General features: G+C 43.6%; 1 protein-coding gene across 15 annotated transcripts in view; it reads left to right on the top strand.

The window, feature by feature from the left end:
- Kiaa1217 (KIAA1217 ortholog) overlaps positions 1-21,090 on the top strand; it is a 529,925-nt gene that overhangs the window by 445,161 nt on the left and 63,674 nt on the right. For 13 of the 15 annotated variants that reach the window (XM_017797805.2, XM_017797804.2, XM_029562900.1 and 10 more), the window contains one exon: positions 18,626-19,452. In XM_017797805.2, the coding sequence (XP_017653294.1) occupies positions 18,626-19,452 (827 nt within the window). Of the gene's footprint in view, positions 1-12,313; positions 12,463-12,758; positions 13,000-18,625; positions 19,453-21,090 lie in introns of those variants that run through there. The other 2 variants (XM_029562906.1, XM_029562905.1) reach the window with 2 other exon arrangements.

Raw genomic sequence — 21,090 nt, forward strand, 5'->3', positions numbered from 1 at the left:
GAACCTGGGTTGTCTGCAAGAGCAGCCAGTGATCTTAACTGCTGAGCCATCTTTCCAGCCCCCAGACTATTTATACATTTCCCAAATTTGTCTCAAATAAGCATGTTGATTTTTATAAATTTGAGTACAGAGAGAATCATGTGATAAAAGAAAAAAAACCTTAAGATCCACCATGACACGCACCAGTGACATTTCTCACTGCCGTGTTTTCCCATGAGGTAGCAGTCCTTTTGCCTGAAAGGAATTTACAGGAGTGAGAAATGTTTCATCTCCTTAAGTCTTTGACTTGAGAGCTAGAAAGAGGGTCTAAGTCATTACCTTTTTTAAAAAATATTTTATTCATTTTTATTTTATGTGTGTGTATTGCCTGCACATATGTAAGTGTACCCGTGTGGTGCAGTGCCCATGGAGGTCAGAAGAGGGTGTCAGATCCCCTGGAACTGGAGTTACAGATGGTTGTTAGCTGCCATGTGGGTGACTCCAACCTGGGTCTTCTGTGAGGGCATCAGTGCTCTTAACCACTAAACCATCTCTCCAGCCCCAACATCACCTTTTATAAACCATTCACCTCTAAGTTCAGATCCAGGAGGCTTACCATAGTTGGACAGATGTAGTCAGGTTTTGTTTTTTATATATAAACTAAGGGAGTGACCAGAAGACCAAGGACAGGCTAGAGGCCAAACTCTCCATCTCCAGGCCAGCCCACTGTCCACATCCTGTGCCTGGTCCTTGCTGTTGTTCTGTCTCTGTGTCTCACCAGTGTGTGTGTGTGTGTGTGTGTGTGTGTGTGTGTGTGAGAGAGAGAGAGAGAGAGAGAGAGAGAGAGAGAGAGAGAGAGACAGAGACAGAGACTGACAGAGACAGAGAGAGACAGAGAGACATAGACAGAGACAGACAGACAGAGAGAGGCTTACTGTGTAGGACAAGCTGTCTTCAAACTTACCGTGTAGCCAAGGTTAGCTTCAAACTCACATGTGCTTTGTGGGTCTCTGTCAAGACGGTGAACCACCACGCCCAGCTCTCCAGCTTGTTTTCGTGGCATGCTTAGGTAAACTATATGCCTGACTTTTCTCAGCCATCCGTGGCTGTAGCTGAGTGTCGCCTGTTTTCACTTATCCTCCAGAAAGCAGCCCAAACCTCTCTTCTTGATTATCTAACTAAAAATGAGCCAGAGATCCTGTAATAGAGCTAGGGTTCATTAATTGGAAATGCATGGGCCTGCACCAAAAATAGATGGATTTTGAATTAACCAGATTTAGATTATCCAGTATTTCTGTGGAAGGTGAATAGGTCATCGAGTCACTTGAAACAGCAGCTGCTTCAAATTATGAGATACTTTGAATAAAACAATTAATTTAGTTTAACCAAGTTGTATAGCGGTACAGCATTGCCCTTCATGGGTGGCACCCCCACTGTGGCAGGTTGTACCTGCAGTCGCTTTGCTAGCTTTAGTGCTCTGCTGCCCAAACTTATGTGAAAAGCTGTCCTTTGCTTGAACCAATAGTTTTCTGGTGGTACTTAGAAAAGGTTATGAATTCCTTTGTTCTGGTTTTGTTGTTCTGACATGGGGAGGTCTCAGTATGCATCCCAGAGCCGGCCTCAAGGGCTGGTATTACAGGTGTGTGCCACCACACCTGGCTTACATTTAGTCGTTGTATATTGGTCTTTAATGATTTTGAAAGATTTAACTTTAAGACAAAGGACTTGGGAGCTAATGAACAGTGTTATTTCTTCTATGGTTAAGCAAATAAAGGTCGATTTAAAACTGACTTAAAGAAAATTATTAAATGAGGAATAGTTCAGCCCGCATAGGAGCAGAGCCAAAACGCCGAGCATCAAGCATTAGTAAGGCATAATCATTACAGGTTATAATGCAGCTGAAGAGAAGGAATCATTTTGTTGTCAAAATCACACTAATTCTTTTTGAAGTGTTCTCAAGACTTCAGCATCTTATTACTTGGCACTGAAGAGGAGCCATTCATTAAGTCATTTCTGTGCAGATGTGTTTCCTTGAAGCCTCCCTAGTAAAAGTTGTGAATATCCAGGACTACATTTAAGCTTCAAGATCAAAGGTCACGGTGCAGGCAGCACTGGCTCATGCCACATTCCTGAAACACAGACAATGTGTTCGACTCATTTGGTGTCTGATTTCATCCCTTTTTTCCTTCCCTTTCCTGTGACATCCAGTCATGCATTGCCTTGTCGTTTTCACCCTTTGAACCCATTGCTTCTCATTTGCCTTTAGTAGAGCAGGAAGAGCACCCAACAAAGTCCCCGCCTGGTCAGACCTACCCTGCTCTTGAACCTTCAGTGTGTTTTGCTCATGAAAGACACCACCATGTGGTCAGAGCTGGATAACATCATCCAAGATGCACACCCAGCGCTTTTTCTTGGGCTTCCTTCCAAGCAAAGACATTGATGGTCCATTCTACAGGGATAGTTAGCACCATGTAGCAGTGCGTGAAGAAGGGCCATTCTCTGTGCACCCCCACAGAGTGGATACCGTTTTCATTTCTGCTTGCCTGTGAAAACAAACCAAGAAATGTATTTCCATGCATCTATGTAGCTGCAAAACAAGAAAAGCGAATCTGCCCCCACTGCGGAGCAATTTGCTTGGCAAGATATCTACAGGGGTCAGACCCCATTTCTTCAGAAATCTGCTGAAAATTTTCCTGTGTATATTTAGACTAAGGAGCCTATTAGCTTGTGATCTGAGAAAACCTCTGAATTCTCGTAAAAATGAGAAATGTGGCAAGATTGGCAACCCAAGGGTATAATTATGTTAATCTGACCATTTTAAGACTGAAATATGTTATTTTAAGATGTTTCTCTATTTTTATTATTCATAACAATGATCCAAAGAAATATAGGGAAATGCTAATACATTCCTATTCTGGATCACCTTGTGACTAGGGCATAAAAATGAATCAAATGTGAAAATTTTTATCAAAAACATGTACTCGGGGCTGGAGAAATGGCTCAGCAGTTAAGAACACTGACTGTTCTTGCAGAAAACCCGGGTTCAAATCCCAGCACCCATATGGCAGCTAACACTGTCCATAACTCCAGTTCCAGGGGATTCGACAGCCTCTTCTGACCTCTGCGGGCATTGCACGACATGGGTGCACTTACCTACATGGAGGCAGTACATGCATACACATAAAATAAAAATAAAATATTTTTTTAAAAACATATACTCGTGTACTTAATTTGTCTTTGTGCTATAAAAATTAGCAATATAATTTTTAAATGTTTTTACAGTGCTGCAGAATAAACCCAGTTAGTGGCATTACCACTGGGCTATATCCTCAGCCCTCTTCTTGTGCTTTATTTTGAGACTGTCTCACTGCATTGCCAAGGCTGAACCTGAACTCGTTCCATAGCTCAGGCCATACTTGAATTTTTAAAACCCCTGAGTAGTTAGGATTACAAACCTGTCCCACCAACCCAGTCCAAACATTGTTTTATATTTTAAATATAGGTGCAGTGAGTATATGTGCAAATCTACCTTATCACATATGTTCAATCACGAAACATGTCCATTTGCTTTGGACTGGTACTTTTTGATATAGTAAAAGAGAAAGCCAAGAATTAATTTTTAAAATTTTTTAGCCTATATTCTTTACACAAAATAATGGGTTTCATCATAACATATTCACACATGCACACAATGCATTCTGACCACACAATCCAAGAATTCATTTTGAGCAATATGAAAAGATTCTTTTTGTCAAGATCTCTGTTACTAATATCAATGTACGGCAGGCCATAACTTGACATTCTGGAAATAAAAAAACTAACCTTAGCTAATTGATTCAACTTTCTCCTTTCTAATGAAAACGTTTATTTCTGGGCACAGGTAACTGACATGTATATTAGCCAGTTCTGTCGATATGACAGGTACCTGAGAAAAACAACTTGAGACAAGCTTGGCTCTCACTTTCAGAGATCCTAGTCCACGGTCCGCTGCCCCCTTTGAAATGAGTAGGCATTTGCCATGGTACACATGACCAGAGGACAACATACAGGAGTTGGTCCTCTCCTTCTACCATTTAGGTCCCAGAGATTGAGGTCAGGACATCCAGCTTGGCTGTCCTCAACTTTACCAGCTCAGCCATCTCGCTGGCTTGAGGAAGAGTCTTTTCTTGTGTAAGCCCACGGAATACAGTTGGACGTTTTTCTTCTTGAGGGTGCCGTCTTCAGAACATAGTGTGGCAAGGTGATCTTACTTTGCCTATGCTCAGAATTTCCATTCTTGGGTTCTCGTAGTTCAAGAAGAAGGTGTATTATTCTCTTTGTCCTCCTTCGACTGTACTCCAGTGTGCATTACCCATTTTATTTATTTTGTCCTTCCTCACAACTCACTGAGTGAGCCCATGAATATTTGTTGGTGATATTAAAAATAACGAAAGTTGTTCATGCATTTCTACATATGAAGTAGTGAACAGTGATTTAATCTATTTGATATTCATGGCCCCAGAAAGATAAGTACAGATGACATTCCTGGACCAATTTAGCAGCAGAATTAGAGGCTCAGAGGAGTTTGCTGTTAGGACCACAGTAAAGATTGGGAGACCATCATGGGGAAGAGATTCCTAGGAGAAACCAACCCTGTTGATCCATAATTCTCTGTTAGTCCAGTTACACTCTGCTGCCTTCCTTGGGTACCATGAGGAAGAATACTAACAGAGAACGTTGATTTAAACCCTGAAAACATTGGGGGAGGGAAGGAGAATTAATTCACATACATCAGTACACCAGAGAAGAAGTTATCAGAGAGGAACCAAAATCTTAGTGTCCTGATTTTAAGAAATCCCCTCTTCATCAATTCATATCTTCCTATCCTCTCTGGGAGAAAGTTTGCCCAATGTTCCTTTTCAGAAAAGGGAAGAAAAATAAGAGGAAAAAAATAACAGAGAGGAAAGGGCTTGAATGTTGGGCTGAGCAGTGGGAGGTGAGCTATTTTGGTTCAACCTGGAGAGTGTTTGTCTTTCAAGTGAATTTAAAGCTCTTGGTGCTAGCTATAAAGTTTGAAAGTGTTCCGTAGATGACAAAGCCTTTTGTTCATGGCCCTTACTTCCTTCATATGGGGCTGAGAATTCTTTTTAGGGGGCAACATTTGCCAGAAACAACTAGACAGTAGACAGTATCTCCTTCCCTTTATATGGAGTGTGACCTCTTTCTAGGAAGTCACTGAGCTAATAACTATGCATTTGATTTCTCTTGAATTACCTGGTTTTAGGACTGCAGGACTTCATGTGAACACAGTGTGCTTCTGAGATACAGGGAAGTAGATCTAGTCTCTGAGGAGGAGGCTTCTATCAGAATCAGCCTGGTGATAGCTGGTTAAACTCCTCCAATCTGCTGTGGCAGGGCAGGGTAGGGCAGGGCGAGGTGTGGGTAGAGATGCTGCCAAGCTCAGCCTCAGGATATGTATGACTCCTAAACTGGTTGTCTTTGAAGCTGTCGGTTATCCAAATGAGGCAGAGCAGTGGTTCTGATGACCAACTCTGATTTCGGAGCCATGTTCACTGCCTGGCTAACTTGATATTTGAACTGAAAACATGAAGATATTCCTTTGAAATGGAGCACTCTTGTGGGGTTCACGGATATCCGAGAGCTATTGTTTTCGGAGACTTTCTCCCCTGAATTTTTTGATAATGTTAATACAGTCTGGTTTGATTTACCCTTCTCTTATAACTCTTGGAACAACCAGCACAGATAGCTTTGTTCAGATAGCTCTGAACTTGGTCTTGTACCAAAATAATAACCTCAGAGCCTTCAGGGAAGGTCAGACATCTACTCTGATCTCTGGATACAACTGGCCTCATAGATCCTGGCCCTGGCATTTGCCTTTGGATAAGACACTTGAGGTTCTGGGTCCCAGTTTGTTCATCTATGAAATGGAGATGGAATCAGCTGGGAATTCACTGGGTTAAGTCTGGAAAGCGATGGATAAATAGGAAATCTCTGAAAACATTAGTTTCTTTTCCTATTTCTAACTTCCCCTGGCAAATTTTGTTGAACATATTTACTAATAAAGAAATCTTGAGTATAGGATTGCTACCCAGACCTTAATGTGGTCACCTTTTAAACTGAATTACCTAACACCAGAGTAAAATGGAAGTCCCCATGTGAGCCTGCAGGGACCCTGCTTTGCCATTCCACCCTGCCCCCAGAGAGGCCCTGGATCACCTGACCCCTTAAATTGGTGTGATGGCTAATCCTGGGTGTCAACTTGACTGGATCTGGGATTAACTGAAATGAGAGAGATCTTCTTAATTGGATCATCTGAAGCTGGAAGTCATGCCCTAAATGTGGGTGATACCTTCTGATAGCAGCCCGTATAAAAGGCCGCGGCAGAGGAGAACGCCTGGTTTTTTGCTGCTTGCCTTCTCTCTCACTGGTGAGTTCATCTTGCTGCTGTAGACTGAAGACTAGCTGATCTTTTGGAATTGTCAGGCTCTCAGCCTCTCCAGTGTGATGCAGCCATTGTTGGACTACTTGGACTCTATCTATCCTGTGAGCTAAACTGATAAATCTCTATACATACATATTCATTCTACCTGTTCTGTTTCTTTGGAGAACCCTGACTATACAGTTGGGCACTCTGGGTGTGAGACTGTGTCTTATCAAATGATTCTGATTCATACTGACATCAGAGTAATTTCCTTGTGATATCAGTGGGTGTCTATTCCCTTGACGTTACCTGGCCCTCTTAACCTCTTATCTCTGACTGAACCTTCGTTTCTGCCCAGAATACTTCAGAAAGAAAACTCTTAACTATTGGGAGTCTGTCTCTAATTCCTGGACCCACTTAAATCTTACCTCTCCAGAGCAGTGTTTCTCCGCTACACCAGCCACCACGGATTCTAAAAGCAGTTGTCTGTTATACTCACTAAAGCGCTCCTTGCTTTGTCTTATTTTTAATATACATGTGCATAATTAATTTTCCCTAGAAGAATGCAGATGATATCCAACAGATCCCTTTTCTTATCAGTTGTTACCCTGAACTTACCACAGACAGGAACTACTCGATGCATACTTCATGGATTCAGAGAATCTTATAGGAATGGACATTACAGAAAGTGTTCCTCTTTGCAGATAAAGAAATGCATGCTAATTCCTGGGCCAGAATGGTGATTTGGTGATTTCCCTGTGGGGTTGGTTGCCTGCCACCATTCTACACTGACTTACTTTTTTATTTAAAAAAAAAAAAAACCTTATTTTGTGTGTGCGCGCATACAGCTATACACATGGAGGTCAGAGGACAACTTTTGGGAGCTGGCTCTCTCCTTTTACTATGGGTTCTGGGATTGAAGTCAGGCCATCAGGCATATGTTACAGTGCTTCTTACCTGCTGCGCCTGGCCAGCCTGTCTGCACTGATTTTTCTGAAAGACACACTTGGAGGTCATTCAGGACCAGTGTGCTGGTCCAAACACTACCAGGTGTTCTTGCATTCTCTCTCTCGAGCTCCAACTAAATAAACCCAAGGAAAATAGAGGAGGTTTCAAGGGTGTGTTCATTTGATTTACATAGCTGGAATGTCTTTGATTTTTTTCATACCTAATATGAACTGAGAAAGTACTGCTTTTTCAGTTGTGGGCCTGTATAATTTTATAAGACAGCATCTACTGCTGGTCTAACTCCTGAGCATCTTCCCAGCTCATGTTCTCAGAATACCTTGGATACCTGTGGAGCTTTTTCTGGTATTGAAAGTTGCTGTTAGAGTAAAATAAGAGACCCTTCTGAATCAAGATGAATTGGCACAAGGGCTATTTTGTTACGGAACTCCATTTTTCCCGGATATTTATTTTTGGGGAAATTTGGACTCGATGGCTTGTGAGTAATTATCCTCCAGTGTTACCACTGGGGCTCGTCTCTCATATATTCCTGTCTTCTGATGCATTGGCTAATGTTGTTCAGGTAAGGATCACAACAGAGGCTCAGCAAAGCATCTTTCAGCAGGAGTCATCCACAGCAGACTGAAATGCGCTGTGCTACACAGCTTATCTTGTGTTATATGTTTGTAATGGAAATAGCATGCATCCCCCAAGGATAAAAGTGGACATTTGGTTTACAAGCTTTTTCATTCAGCAGTGTGTCTATCATTGTTTTCTCTGATGCTTGAAAACTGTCCCTCTAAGCTACAGTTGTAGAGCTTAAATTTTTGAAAATATTTTATTTATTTTATGTGTATGTATGTATGCCTGCATGTATGTAAGTGCACCCATGTCATGGAATGCCCACAGAGATCAGGAGAGGCCATCAAATCTCCCTGGAACTGGAGTTACAGATGGTCATTAGCTGCCATGTGGGTGCTGGAAACTGAACCCAGGTCCTCTGTAAGAACAGCCAGTGTTTTTAACTGCTAAGCCATCTCTCCAGTCCTGAGCTTAAATTTTTGTATAAATCATTATCAACTTATTTGTTAAGTTTATATTTGCCATATCATCATCAAACCAAAATATATACACTTAACTTTCACATTGTTGCAGTTATCATAAAACTTCATAGGCATGATATTTAACTTTCTTCCCTCACACAATGGTCAGTTTCCATGTTGAAAGGAAAGATGGACACAGGACCCAGAGACAGGAATCTGGAGACTCGGGCACTAGTTAATGCATCTCTGAGAGGCTGGGTCCCTAGAATGACACGTAATAACAGAACTGGAGTCATAATGCTCAGGGATTTTAATCAGATGCATCCCAGATATTTTAGTTTATATGTACTCTGGTGTCTGTGTGTATGGATGTTGTTTACTCATATACAATATGTGTGTGTGTGTCCACACTTTCCCTTTTCCATTGCTTCAGCTTCCTAATTATCTCAGCTAATCAATGGAAATTCCAGAAATAAACAGCTCATAAGTTTTAAGTAATTTTTTTTGGCCTTTTTTTTTTGTTTGTTTTTTTGAGACAGGCTCTCTCTGTAGCCCCAGCAGACCTGGAACTCTCTCTCTGTAGACCAGGATGGCCTCAAACTCACAGAGGTCCGCCTGCCTCTGCTTCCCGAGTGCTGGGATCAAAGGCGTGCACCACCACGCCCAGCTTTAAGTAATTTTTATTGCTTGTTGTTACCCTCCTTTGTTGCTGTGGTTGGATCTCTTAGTCGGTGTATATAGGGAAATGTGGTCTACACAGTGCTCTGTACCCTCTGCAATTTTCGGCTTCCAGTTGGGGTGTAGGAAGGAATCCCTCACAGAGGGTGAGTAAGATGCACACTGGCTATGCAATTTGGCCAAGTTTCTTACCCACCTGCATTTCACTTCCTAGGCATTCCGAGGGTAACACCTGTCCCGAAGGACCATGAAATAAAGTCACAGTTGAAAGCACTTTGTATAGTACCAAGTACTGGATGATTACCATATGTATTTGTTAGAGATGGCACATTTAAAATTCTTTGTACCATGAGAAGTGTATAAGTAAATAAAGCAGTATATAATATACGTTCAAGGTATGTATTAAAGAATTAACTAGGCATTTCAAGATCTGTTATGAAAATAAATATTGCAAGGCACTGAGCTGGGCACATCAGTGATGTACCAGCAGCAAAATTAGAAAATTCTAAAAGGGAGTCTAGCACAAAAGAACTGTGTCCATACAGAAAAATGGGTGGATATGCAGAGTGGAGAAAGTAAAGACAGTTGCCTGTTCCATCTGTGGCAAGTGTTTGAAAGAACTGTGACTGTTTCAGATACAAAAGGAGGTTGTCCTTGGCCCGAGATAACACAGTAGAAGATCAAGTGTCCACAAGAGAAGGGAGTTTTTCTTTTATCTGTTCTGTAGCTCTGCACTGTAACTGGTTGTGACTTGGAAATTAAATTATTTATTTAACATTATTTCTTTATTCTGCTCCAGGCTGAAATCTTTAATCGCTGTTGCTCACAGGGCTGGACCCCAGATCTGTCATTGGAGGGCTCAGCCAGAATTCCTCCTGTCAAAATATTTCTGTGAATAACACTCATGTTAAATATAGCCATAAGCTAACCACTGACTGGATCGTCTCTTTACCTGAGAATTCAATAATTTTGGCAACAGTCTGTCTCATGTCTGGGAGATGGTCCATTTATGAGCAAATGAAACATTAATAGGTTAATAAGACCTTACAAATGACCACCCTCGCAATTTTAACAGTATACAAAAAATGAGTTTGAAATATTTCCAGTCTAATAATCATTCCCCTTTATAGTATCACCTTTATGCCTACAGGCTAATTTTGAATTTTCTTCTTGCATATGTAATTTTTAAGTCAATAAAGAAATTACTAAAAAGAAAGAATTGGGAATACGTGTTATAATACCTTTGGCCTTACCAGAGCATAAAAATTATTTCCTATTGAGGTAATGGAGGATATTTACTGGCAAGGCATTTCTTAAGGCTAACCCAAAAGAAATAAATTATTTCCACTTTGCTTGCAGCTTTTGTCAATGAAAGAAAGAAGGTAAATAAGGAGCAACTTAACAGGCTGTTTATCCCAAGGTAGATAAGGATGGGCAGGACCTGGTGAAGTGATCACACCAGAATGACAGGATGTCAGTGGTTGGCTGCACCTAAGCTGAACCGAACTTGTAAGAATTCGAGGGCTTCTCTGAAGAATCTGACCCACTCAGGGGAAGCCAGCAGGTCCTTTTCACAACACCAGGATATTGTTGAGGAAATTAGTGCATATGGTTTATTAACCACTATTCTGGAGCCTTAGGATAGCAAAACCCCTCCTCTTCCTGGGGTCAGCTTCCTGCTTACTAGAGAGCATTTAACTCATCCTGATTCACCACAGGATTGGGCTGCCTTTCAAACTCCTGACAGTGAATTACTGGCCCAATAATGACGAAGCTCTGTGTATACTGTACAGACAGTGCCCTGGAGCACTCTAAAAATGGAAGCAAATGGCTCCGAGTGTGGCAGGAAAAATAGATGGGAAAGGTAAGCCAGACCTCTTCCCACATGGTACCACCAACTCACGTGGTAGTGGGGTCAACAGAAGCCACCATCCTCGAAGGCCACTGTCATAAAATAATGTATTGAACATGTTGTGATTCTCTTGGCCAAAAAAGAACTAAGAGTTCACTGCTCCTGCTTCTGGGTGTGAATGGCATGGCCCCCTTCACTCCACAAACAGCCAGTCTTGTATAAGCAATCTTGTACATAAAGACAGCAGGTAAATAACTCCAAGAGCCATGTTAGCAAGAGCTAGTGCTCCATATGCCATTAAACAAGGGCATGTGGGAGGGGGGTGGCTCAGCTGTTAAAAGCACTTGCTGCTCTTAGGGTTCAGTTCCCAGCATCCACATGATGACTAACAACTATCTGAAACTCCAGTTCCAAGGGATCTTCTGGCCTCCACTGGCATGGCATGCATGTGGCCAACTTCTATGTTCCCCTTCCTGGAAAGCCCTCCAGTGACCCAACAAAACCTTCCAAATGTATGCCAGATGCTTGGGAGCTGAGGGCCTGTGCTTCGCGTAGCCTGGTGAGAAACAACAAACCCTTGCTGATTAGATTAAAAAATCAAAACAAGGGCTTTCGAATTCCTTCTCCTCCTCTTTCCCAACCTCTTAGGTGGCGTCTGTGACAAGCACTCCATCCAAATACTGTTTCTAATAAGACATCTTAGGAGGATGGTGGTGCCCTGCCTTCCACCTTCCCCCTCCTTTAATAACCACGAGTGATTTGATGGCAGTAAACAGTTCTTTTCGAGAGCCTGCAATGCTGACTGCACTTGGACTTTAGAGACGTCACAGAATTCTTTTGGTCAGCAAGAACAACCTCCTACAGCCTGAAAATGCTTTTAAAATGCACTGGCAGCCGTAGCATGGAAATGGGGTGTGGCACGAGGCCAGCACAACATTTGGGGTTCCTTGATGCAGGATTCCCAGTTGGATGGTGCTAGATTGTCCCTGGGGGATCAGAGATAAGGAGACTGACTACACAGCGCCTCTGTGAGCCAAGGAAAGGCTTTCCTTTTGTTAGCCAGACGTTAGTACCTGGTCTCCAGTCACTTCTCAAAGACGTGGACGCGCACTTTCTTGTCCCTGTCTCCCTGGAAGATTAGCTGTGCTGACAGCAGCTGCCCAGGGGCGGTCTCTGGAGAGAGTGCCTGGCTTTCTCTTCCCTCTTGCCTAGGGTGGGGCTGCCAGGAGCTGGGTGGAGAAGCCAGCTTGCCTTCTCTTTTTCTTCCTTAGCTCTGTTGGGTTTTCAGAATGATGACCATTGCTGACCTGTGCAAGACTGATAGCTCCGCCTGGTTAAACCAGGCTGGTTAATTAGTAGACAGCCTCTTTTATCGTCTTCTTGTTTTCCCTCAGGTATCACAAACCTGGGGAAGAGGCGAGTTACCTTTGCTCTCCAGTCACCAGGCTTCAGAAGTCTGGCTGAAGAATGAATTTTGGGTGCTGGGCTAGTTTTCTGCAGCAACACCCATAACAGAAAACTGATCTGAAAGTTGGTCCTTGGAGGTAATTAGCATGCTGGGTTTTCTGGTGTTTTCACTCGGTGGTGGCTGGCTGTTTGTGTTTGTCTGTTTAATGATCCTGTTTGCCTTAGGTAGGCTCTATTTGGTAGTATTGCCTTTATTGTCAACCCATTTACCTAGACCTTCTTGAGTGCAGCTCCTTCCTTGCCCTGTGTTTTCTCTGTAAGCAATCGTTAAAGGACTGAGTCACCCAGCTCAGTAGCCTGTGGTTGGATGTGGGCTGAGGTTATTCAGTGACTAATTTTCAAGGGGAGGAGAAACTGGTTTATCATGGGGAGGGCTACTTTTTATCCACTACTGTGGCAGCTTCGCACTGAGGCCTGGGTAAAACAAAACGGTCTTTATTGGGGAGCATTTTAAGATCTGGTGATTTTGTGATGATTTCGACTCTGAAGAGAAAGTTGTCTGAGGGACTGAGGATTCGGATGAAGCCAGCAGACAAGCCAGTGGCATAACCCGGAGGCCAGCCAATGGGCTTGCTCACAGCGTCAATTACACAGGTGGTTTCCCCAGAAAGAAAGTAAGTGGCTTTAATTCTTTGAGGATGGAAACATCTCGTAAGAACACAGAACGCTCTTTTATTTCCTCCATTTATTTCATTGTGTGTTCTCATGGAGGAGCACATCCACAGATTTTAGACTTGGAAGGGTGGGGCTTTGAAATACAATAAGCTGAACGCAATAGTCCCTTTCCACAGAGCATATCTGTTTGTGTTTTAAATGCTCCAGAAAGAGACGTGACCATATGAACGTTTCTGCAAATGATGTTAAATGCACATTGTTTTCAGGCTAGATTTTTTTTTTTCCAGAAACAATGTTAAGATGTTCCTTCATCTTACTTTCAAGAAACTTCTCACTGAGTGATACTTTGATTTAACTTCAGTGCTTTGGGGAAAAGAAATAGAGCTGTATGTGGAGTTGCCAAACTTAATGTGAAAGCTACTCCTGGTATTTTCTGGTCTGTCATAAGAATAAGGCAAACAGCGTAATGTGGGCTGGGTAATGTGAGCGGGAACAACAGTCTGCTACCAGGGCTACCAACCTCCCTGTTTACAGGGCCCAGAGGACATGAACAACAGAGACACAGTAGGGATTTGAGTAATAATATAAAGCGGAAAGAAGATAGCCTACAAATCGTAAGGGAGAGTCACCCAGTTCATACATTGCTGGATAGTTGAGCGCTGGCTGTGCCTGAACCTTGCAGCAAATAAATAATTGAGTTGAATTCTGATAAGGTAGTCGAAGGTCTTTATTGGGTGGGGGTCTTCTTTGTCTTGCAGTAAAATGAATTCTAAACCTTACATAAAGATACTCATATTAAATTTTCTGGAGAGAAAGCGTCAATGGTGTACGCAGCCACTTTTTAGTGGCTTCAAAGATGGGTGCAAAAATAAGGAATTCTGGTGCATGCATACATTTGTGTGTTGATTGTTTACTTTGTTTGTGTGAGACAGGGTGCCCCGTATTCCCAGTTGGCCTGGTACTCCCTATGTACATCAGCAGAGGTCCGCCTGCCTCTGCCTCCTGAGTGCCGTCACGCCCCGCTGCTTACTGTTTTCAGCATGTAAAGTTAGTCTAATGTTCTCCTAGGTCTACTTTGAGTCCTAGTATAGGGGAGACTCATTTGTTTAATACCAGGTCTTTTATTCATCAGAAAGACTTAAAACTCAAAACAAAAACTATGCAGGTGCCTGAAACTAAGAAGTTAGTCATGAGAAAGATACTAGCCTGAGCAGCAAGGGTTGTTTTAACTTACAAGCTAAAAGATCTTACCTGTCCTCCTACTTACATCAATGAGACAAGTATCTCATGGAGTCGGTGAAGTTGTTTTGATTCAAATAACAAGTAGTCTCCTTGGGATACCACACTGCAGGCTTGGAAAGGATTCCTCATCCCCTCTACCCCGACCCCCGTCCTTCCACCATATCCTGAGTGAGTTGCCTTTAGTTGGACTATGGCCTATAACATCGGAACCTGAGTTATCTCATGTTAAGAGTTTGTTCTTCTTGTAGGTTTCCCTAGGAATTAATACACTGTCATGTCATTCTCTTCTGGAACTCTTATTTAGAGCAGAGGACCAGGGTGCTGGGTTTTTTTTTGAGACAGGGTCTCCCTGTAGCCCCAGCTGTCCTGGAACTCACTATGTAGACCAGGCTGGCCTAGAACTCACAGAGATCCGCCTGCTTCTGCCTCCCGAGTGCTGGGATTAAAGGCATGCGTCACCACGCCCAGCTGTTTTTAAGGCTCAGTCTTGTAAAATCAGTCACAGCCCAGCAAGCTAACATAAACATTTTTCCAGAGACTTCTGACTTCTACACCACTGATATTGATGGAGACACCACCTCAGATTACCTGTTCTGTCATATTGCTCAGTGGCTAACTTAGGGATTTTACTCACTGACCCCAGTGGATGATGGTAGGATTATTTTGAAGTGTGTAAGTGAGGGCTGATACCAACTTGGTCAGCAGGTGCATGATGCTGATGGCTATGGCTAAAATCTGCCCACACCATGGAGGTTCCCTACTAACTGATTCCTGGACCAAGATGGATATTGGCTATTCAGTGTTTTGACTGACACCCCCGTTCTTCATATGAATGAATGCACAGCATAACGTATTAGAATTATTCTTGATTATTATATTCTTTCAGTTCACATCTATACATACCACCAGAAAGTATAATAAGGTTTGTTTGGTTATTTTTCCTAATGAGAATTTAAAAACGTTTCATTTTAAAAGATACTTATAAAATGTAACTCTTTTTTCCATATCACAAAACATGTTTTAGGGTACCTATTCAGAGACCTCTGCAGTGTTAGATATATCTCTTGGGGCTTGAGAGATTGGCTCAGCAATTAAAAACACTTGCAGATGACCCAGGTTTGGTTCCCAGCACCATGATGGCTCACATCTGGAACTCCAGTTCCAGGGGATCTGACACCCTCTTCTGGCCTCCATAGGTTCCTGTGTGCACATGATGTACATAAACTTACACAGACTCCCATATACACATATCTTTAATCTTTAAAAAAAGATATGTACATTTCTATCAAAGTTAATTTTATATTTTCCTTTCACTAATATTATTTATTCATCTTAACAGTTCTCTGCTTCTTAGGATCTTGTTCTCTATTTTTACTCTCTTAACAGAAAAATGAGGGTTTTTCATGTGGTTAATCAAAGCAGGAGCCCCCAAATCACAATGTTATCTGGAGCTAGATAAGAGTCAGGAAAACAGAGATGAGCCTGGGTTTAAGCTGCCGCTCATCCCAAGTGGGCTCTAGAAATTTTTACCTTGTTTATTTGCCTTTAGAATTCATAACAATGAATTCATAATGGCAGCAGACCCCACCATTTGTTAACTTGTCTTGGGCAAGGTGTGATGTTTTTTCACACAGTGGCCTTTGTGAGTCAATGTGATGAATTTCTCTTGAGGTTCCTCTGGTTTTGTTGCTACATTGTGTGGTCTGCATGAAGAATTTGGTCAGAGGCTCAATGCCGGCTGGGCCAGTCCCTCTTACATTTTATGGTTTATGAAGCCATGTGTTGTTTATGCTGAGCCATGCCTTTCTTTTTATTGAGCCCTGAATTGTGAAAGGCAGTGGGAGAGGTGTTTGTCAAGGGTATGTGATGGTTTCCTGCAAGCCCTCTGTCCCATATTACCCTAAACATTCTGAAGTGAGACTCAGTGACCTTGGGACAGGACCTCTGGGTCTACGGCACTGTGCATCTGAGTCATGAGAGTGTCACAGGAGCATAGAGGGCTGACATGGGCAGGAACATCAGGGTGCCTGGAGTCCAAGCCTGGGTGTGAAACATTTAGAATAAGAACATGGGAGAGAGCCGGGTGCAGCTTGAGGATTTCACAGTCAGATTGGGCGATGGGAGAACAGACTGGCTGGAGGGAGGGGTGAAGAGAAACCCGTGTGCATGTTAAAGGGAGTAATAAGAGTGGAGATTAGCTTTTTTAAAATTTTATTTATTACTTTTATTTTATGTGTATGTGTGCATTGCCTGCATGTGGGTAAGTGCATCCACGTCTGTGCAATGCCCACAGAGGTCAGAAGAGGCTGTTAGATCCCCTGGGACTGGAGTTACAGACAGTTGTTAGCTGCCATGTGGGTGTTGGGATTTGAACCTGGGTCTTCTGCAAGAACAACCAGTGTTCTTAACTGCTGAGCCACCTTTCTAGCCCCCGAGATTATTTTTGATTGTGGACCAAGAACCTACTTCCTCTGAGGTCCCCAGAATTACTTAGGGAATGAAGAGGTCAATTCAGAGAGGGTTAGGAAACAACCTCAAGGGGCTCCGTTTGGTTGCTACCTATTTATACCATCTTTGTATATTCATTTTAATTTTATATGTATGAGTGCTTTGCACCATGTGTATGCAATGCCACAGAGGTCAGAATGGGGTGTCGGATCCCCTGGAACTGGAGTTATGAATAGTTGTTAGCCGCCAGCCATGTGGGTGCTGGGAACTCAACCCAGGTCTTCTGCAGGAGCAGCCAGTGTTCTTAATCACTGAGCCATCTGTCTAGTCCCTTCTTTGTACTTTTAGTTACTCACTTTCAACAACAACAACAACAAAAAACCCACTGTACATCCTAGAATAATGCCTGTCTCATGGAAGGCACATGGCAAGTGAATTTATGTGATGTGGGAACAGCTCCTCTTACTCAAGGCCTGGGGCTCTGTTTCATGTTTGCCCTGCCCTCCTCCCCGTCTGCCACACAAGCCTCTCAAGTGCCCAGCTTGGTTCTTTGCTTGAGCCTCTTCCTCCTTCTTCCCCTCCAGCTACCATTCAACCATTGTAACACATTTCTTTTCTGTCTTCTCTTCCAAGCCAGGATAGGGAATGTGGATTCTTTGAAGGGACAAATAAGGTTTAAAATACGGCTTATGCCTGTCTGTCCTTCCCTCATGGAATGGTGGATCTCAATGTGCATTTCCCTCTTGGACCTTGACCAAAGCACCAGTGTACCAAATAATTATATCCTGAATTCATTTGGTTTTATTTATTTTTATTTTATGTGCATGAATGTTTTGCCTGTATGTAGGTAAGTGCACCATATATGTGCAATACCCACAGAGGCCAGAAGAGGGCATTTTGTTTTGCCCTGTTAAGTATGCTACTGTTGTTGCAAAGTACAAATTCATTTCCCCCTTTTCGTCATTAACTTGACTCTTCAGTCACTGTTTCTCCTGAAGCATTTGTAAAAGAGCTACAGGTGTCCTTACCTCTCCTGGACCATGTAGGAATCGCATAGCCCAGACCGTGAGACTACCTGGCCCCATGCTCCAGTTTACAGACTGCACTGTTGGGAATCTTTCTCTCTGTTGCCTGGGCCATGCTTGGGATTTCTTCTCTTTTCCCCTCGCCTGCCTCAGAATGAGTTAGGCTATCATTTCAGTTACTTCCTTATTTCCTCCAACTTTCAGTGCTCCTGGTACAAACCAAGAGTTGGTGATCCTCAGTCCATGGTTTCCCAGGGCTCTACTTTGCTTTTCTAGTCATGGTCTTAGACACTCTTAGCTTGGAAAGGTAGGAAAGGTGCTTATTAGCTATTTTCCAGGCTAACTAGAGGTGAGGGGTGGGCTATAGCCCAAGGGTAGAGTGCTTACCTAAAATCTGAGAGTCTGGATTTGAACTCCAGCATTATAAAACGCCTTGGGAAGCTTAAAACCCCACACATTTATTCTCATAGAGAGGTTGGATTTCTAAAGTGAGCCTCAATTGCAGGCCACACTTGGTCTGAAGTTCTAAGGGAGAATCCACTCTCCTTGGCTCCCCGCTCCCTCTTCATCTTCCAAGGCAGCAGCATAGCACCTCCTACCCTTTCTGTCTCTGTTGCCACCTTTGCAGCTCTGCTGATCTTGACTTTCTTACCCCCCTCTTCTCCATAAACAAAGCCCTTGTGATTTCAGTGAGCCCAGCTAGGTAAGAGTTTGCATCTCAAGATCAAAGACTGGGTCCCATCTGTGAAGTCCCTTTTACCACATGAGGGAATATATTCCCAGGTTGCATTAACTTGGTTTCGGTGTCTTGTAGAAGGAGACATAATCAAAGACATCACCCTGTCACATTGGTACTCGTCTATACCGCAAATATCTAAGGATGCTTTCTAATTCCTCGCTTTATTTCCAGATGCAGAGAGAAGTTATTTATGCACGAGGAGACGGCCCCGGTGCCTCCCGACCTGGATCCACAGCTCATCCGCCCCACGCAGGTCCAAACTCCCCGCCCTCCACGCCTGTGCCGCATTCCCTGCCTCCCTCCCCATCCAGAATCCCTTACGGGGGCGGACGGCCCATGGTTCTTCCTGGCAACGCCACCATCCCCAGGGACAGACTCTCCAGCCTGCCTGTCTCAAGGTCCATCTCGCCAAGTCCCAGTGCCATTTTGGAAAGAAGAGACGTCAAACCAGATGAGGACATGAGCAGCAAAAACCTAGCGATGTACCGAAATGAGGGTTTCTATGCTGACCCTTACCTCTACCACGAGGGACGCATGAGCATCGCCTCGGCCCACGGCGGCCACCCCCTGGATGTCCCGGACCACGTCATCGCCTACCACCGCACTGCCGTCCGGTCAGCCAGCGCCTACTGCAACCCTTCCCTGCAGGCAGATGTGCACTTGGAGCAGTCACTGTACAGGAAATCCAGGAAGTACCCGGACAGTCACCTGCCTACCCTGGGGTCCAAAACGCCCCCCGCCTCCCCGCACCGCGTGGGCGACCTGAGGTTGCTGGACACCATCCCACACCCCAGCGCCCATGGTCCCCCGCATGCCCTGCAGCCAGGGGCTTCGCCCAGCCGCCAGGCCTTCAAGAAGGAGCCCGGTACCCTGGTGTACATCGAAAAGCCGAGGAATCCCCCAGGATTATCCGGCCTGGTGGACCTCGGGCCTCCTCTAGTGGAGAAGCAAGTTTTTGCCTATAGCACTGCTACAATCCCTAAAGACAGAGAAACCAGGTAAGGGAGAGGGGTGCCTGAGGGTATATGCGTGCTGCTTTCCAGGGCTCAAGTCAGGGAGCAAACCCTGAGCCTTGGAAAAGCTTCTCTGCAGTTACTGGACCGGTGGGGTCAGAGAGGTCCACCAGTGTCTGCAGGAAAGGAGACAGGTGTGCCCACCAGGCCATCAGCCCTGCTGGGTGGTGTGGGGGCACTTGCCTTTAATCCCAGGACTTGGGAGGCAGAGGCAGATCTGTGTGAGAGTGAGGCCAGCCTGGTCTACACAGCGAGTTCCAGGCCAGCTGGGGCTACAGGGAGACCCAGTCTCAAAAAAAAAGAAAAAAAAATCAAACCCCAAAACAACCATCAATCCTAGCTGTCTCTGGACTCTGATCTTCACAGAGCTCTCAGTAACCTAGCTCCCAGCCATCTGGGAAGGAAATGGTGACTAACAGAAACCATGCAGGCAAATAGATCATGAGATCGTAATAATTAGATCACAAGATCATAATAATTATCTGTCACAGAAGATACAAGGAGCAGTTAACTGTTTGCAATGGTCATGCATATTTTCTCTTTAGAATGCACTTTTATTTTCTCACCTAGTTGGAGAAAAGAGAAAGAATGCCATTTATGTCTCCCAGGATGATAAAATATGAGTTTGTACATGGGCTCCGCATGGGATGGTTTGGAGTTAATATTCAATTGAGAGTAGAAGTGGAATCTGCAGTTTTTCTACTGAATGAAACACTCTGAGTATTCAAAAAATTCACACACACACACACACACACACACACACACACACACACACACATTGAACAAAAGTTAGCACATATGATTTGTTACCAGAATCTGTGTTCCCTGTAATTTGTGTACATACTTTTTTGGTTAGCATTAAATTTCTTAAAATCGTTATTGACATAAAACTCAAGTCAAAAAAAATTGAAGCACAAAGAGCCATTTACGTTTTTCACATGGGAATTCAGAAAGGACAGAAAATAGGAATCAGATACTCTACTGCTCAGGACCCTCTTAGAACCACTGGTGTTATCTCTCACTGTTGTAGAGCCTTATAAGACCGAACTTGTAAATGGAATGGGGACCGTCTTTCTTACTTACTTTTTGCACACACAAGCCAGTCAAAAGCCCTGACACTTCTAGTTGTCTTTATTTGTTCAATTGTGAGGAATCTCGCAGTGCAGATATTTCTTTCAGGTGAATGAATGACAGTGAATATGAACATTTTGGGGTCATTAGTGCAATCACAAACTCTCACACAGTTAGAAAAGCAGCAGCAGTGACGAGCTTGTAGATGTGGAATGAACAAAAGTCAAGGGCTAAAAGAGTATTCATTGTCTTCTTCCCAGAGTCCTAAGAAAGTGACATTTTGAGACTCAGCGGAGGGGACCCTTCTCATAACCATAACAACCAAGAGGTGCAGGACACACACTGTAGTGCTCTGGATCAGACCAATGTCTCACCAGAGAGGTCTCTACCAAGATTTACACAGGCTTGGAGTTTCTGCTGAGCACTGCAGAAATGTGACAGGTACATTCCCTGAAAAGGGCTGCAAGGTACAGATTGGGAAATGGTGTGTCTCTGAGAATCTGGGAATTAGAAGCACAAGAATTTAATGCAGGGGGGTAAAGAAAGTCCACC

This window comes from Nannospalax galili, unplaced genomic scaffold (genome assembly GCF_000622305.1).
Source record: "Nannospalax galili isolate Female #2095 unplaced genomic scaffold, S.galili_v1.0 scaffold14, whole genome shotgun sequence".
Classification (NCBI taxonomy): domain Eukaryota; kingdom Metazoa; phylum Chordata; class Mammalia; order Rodentia; family Spalacidae; genus Nannospalax; species Nannospalax galili.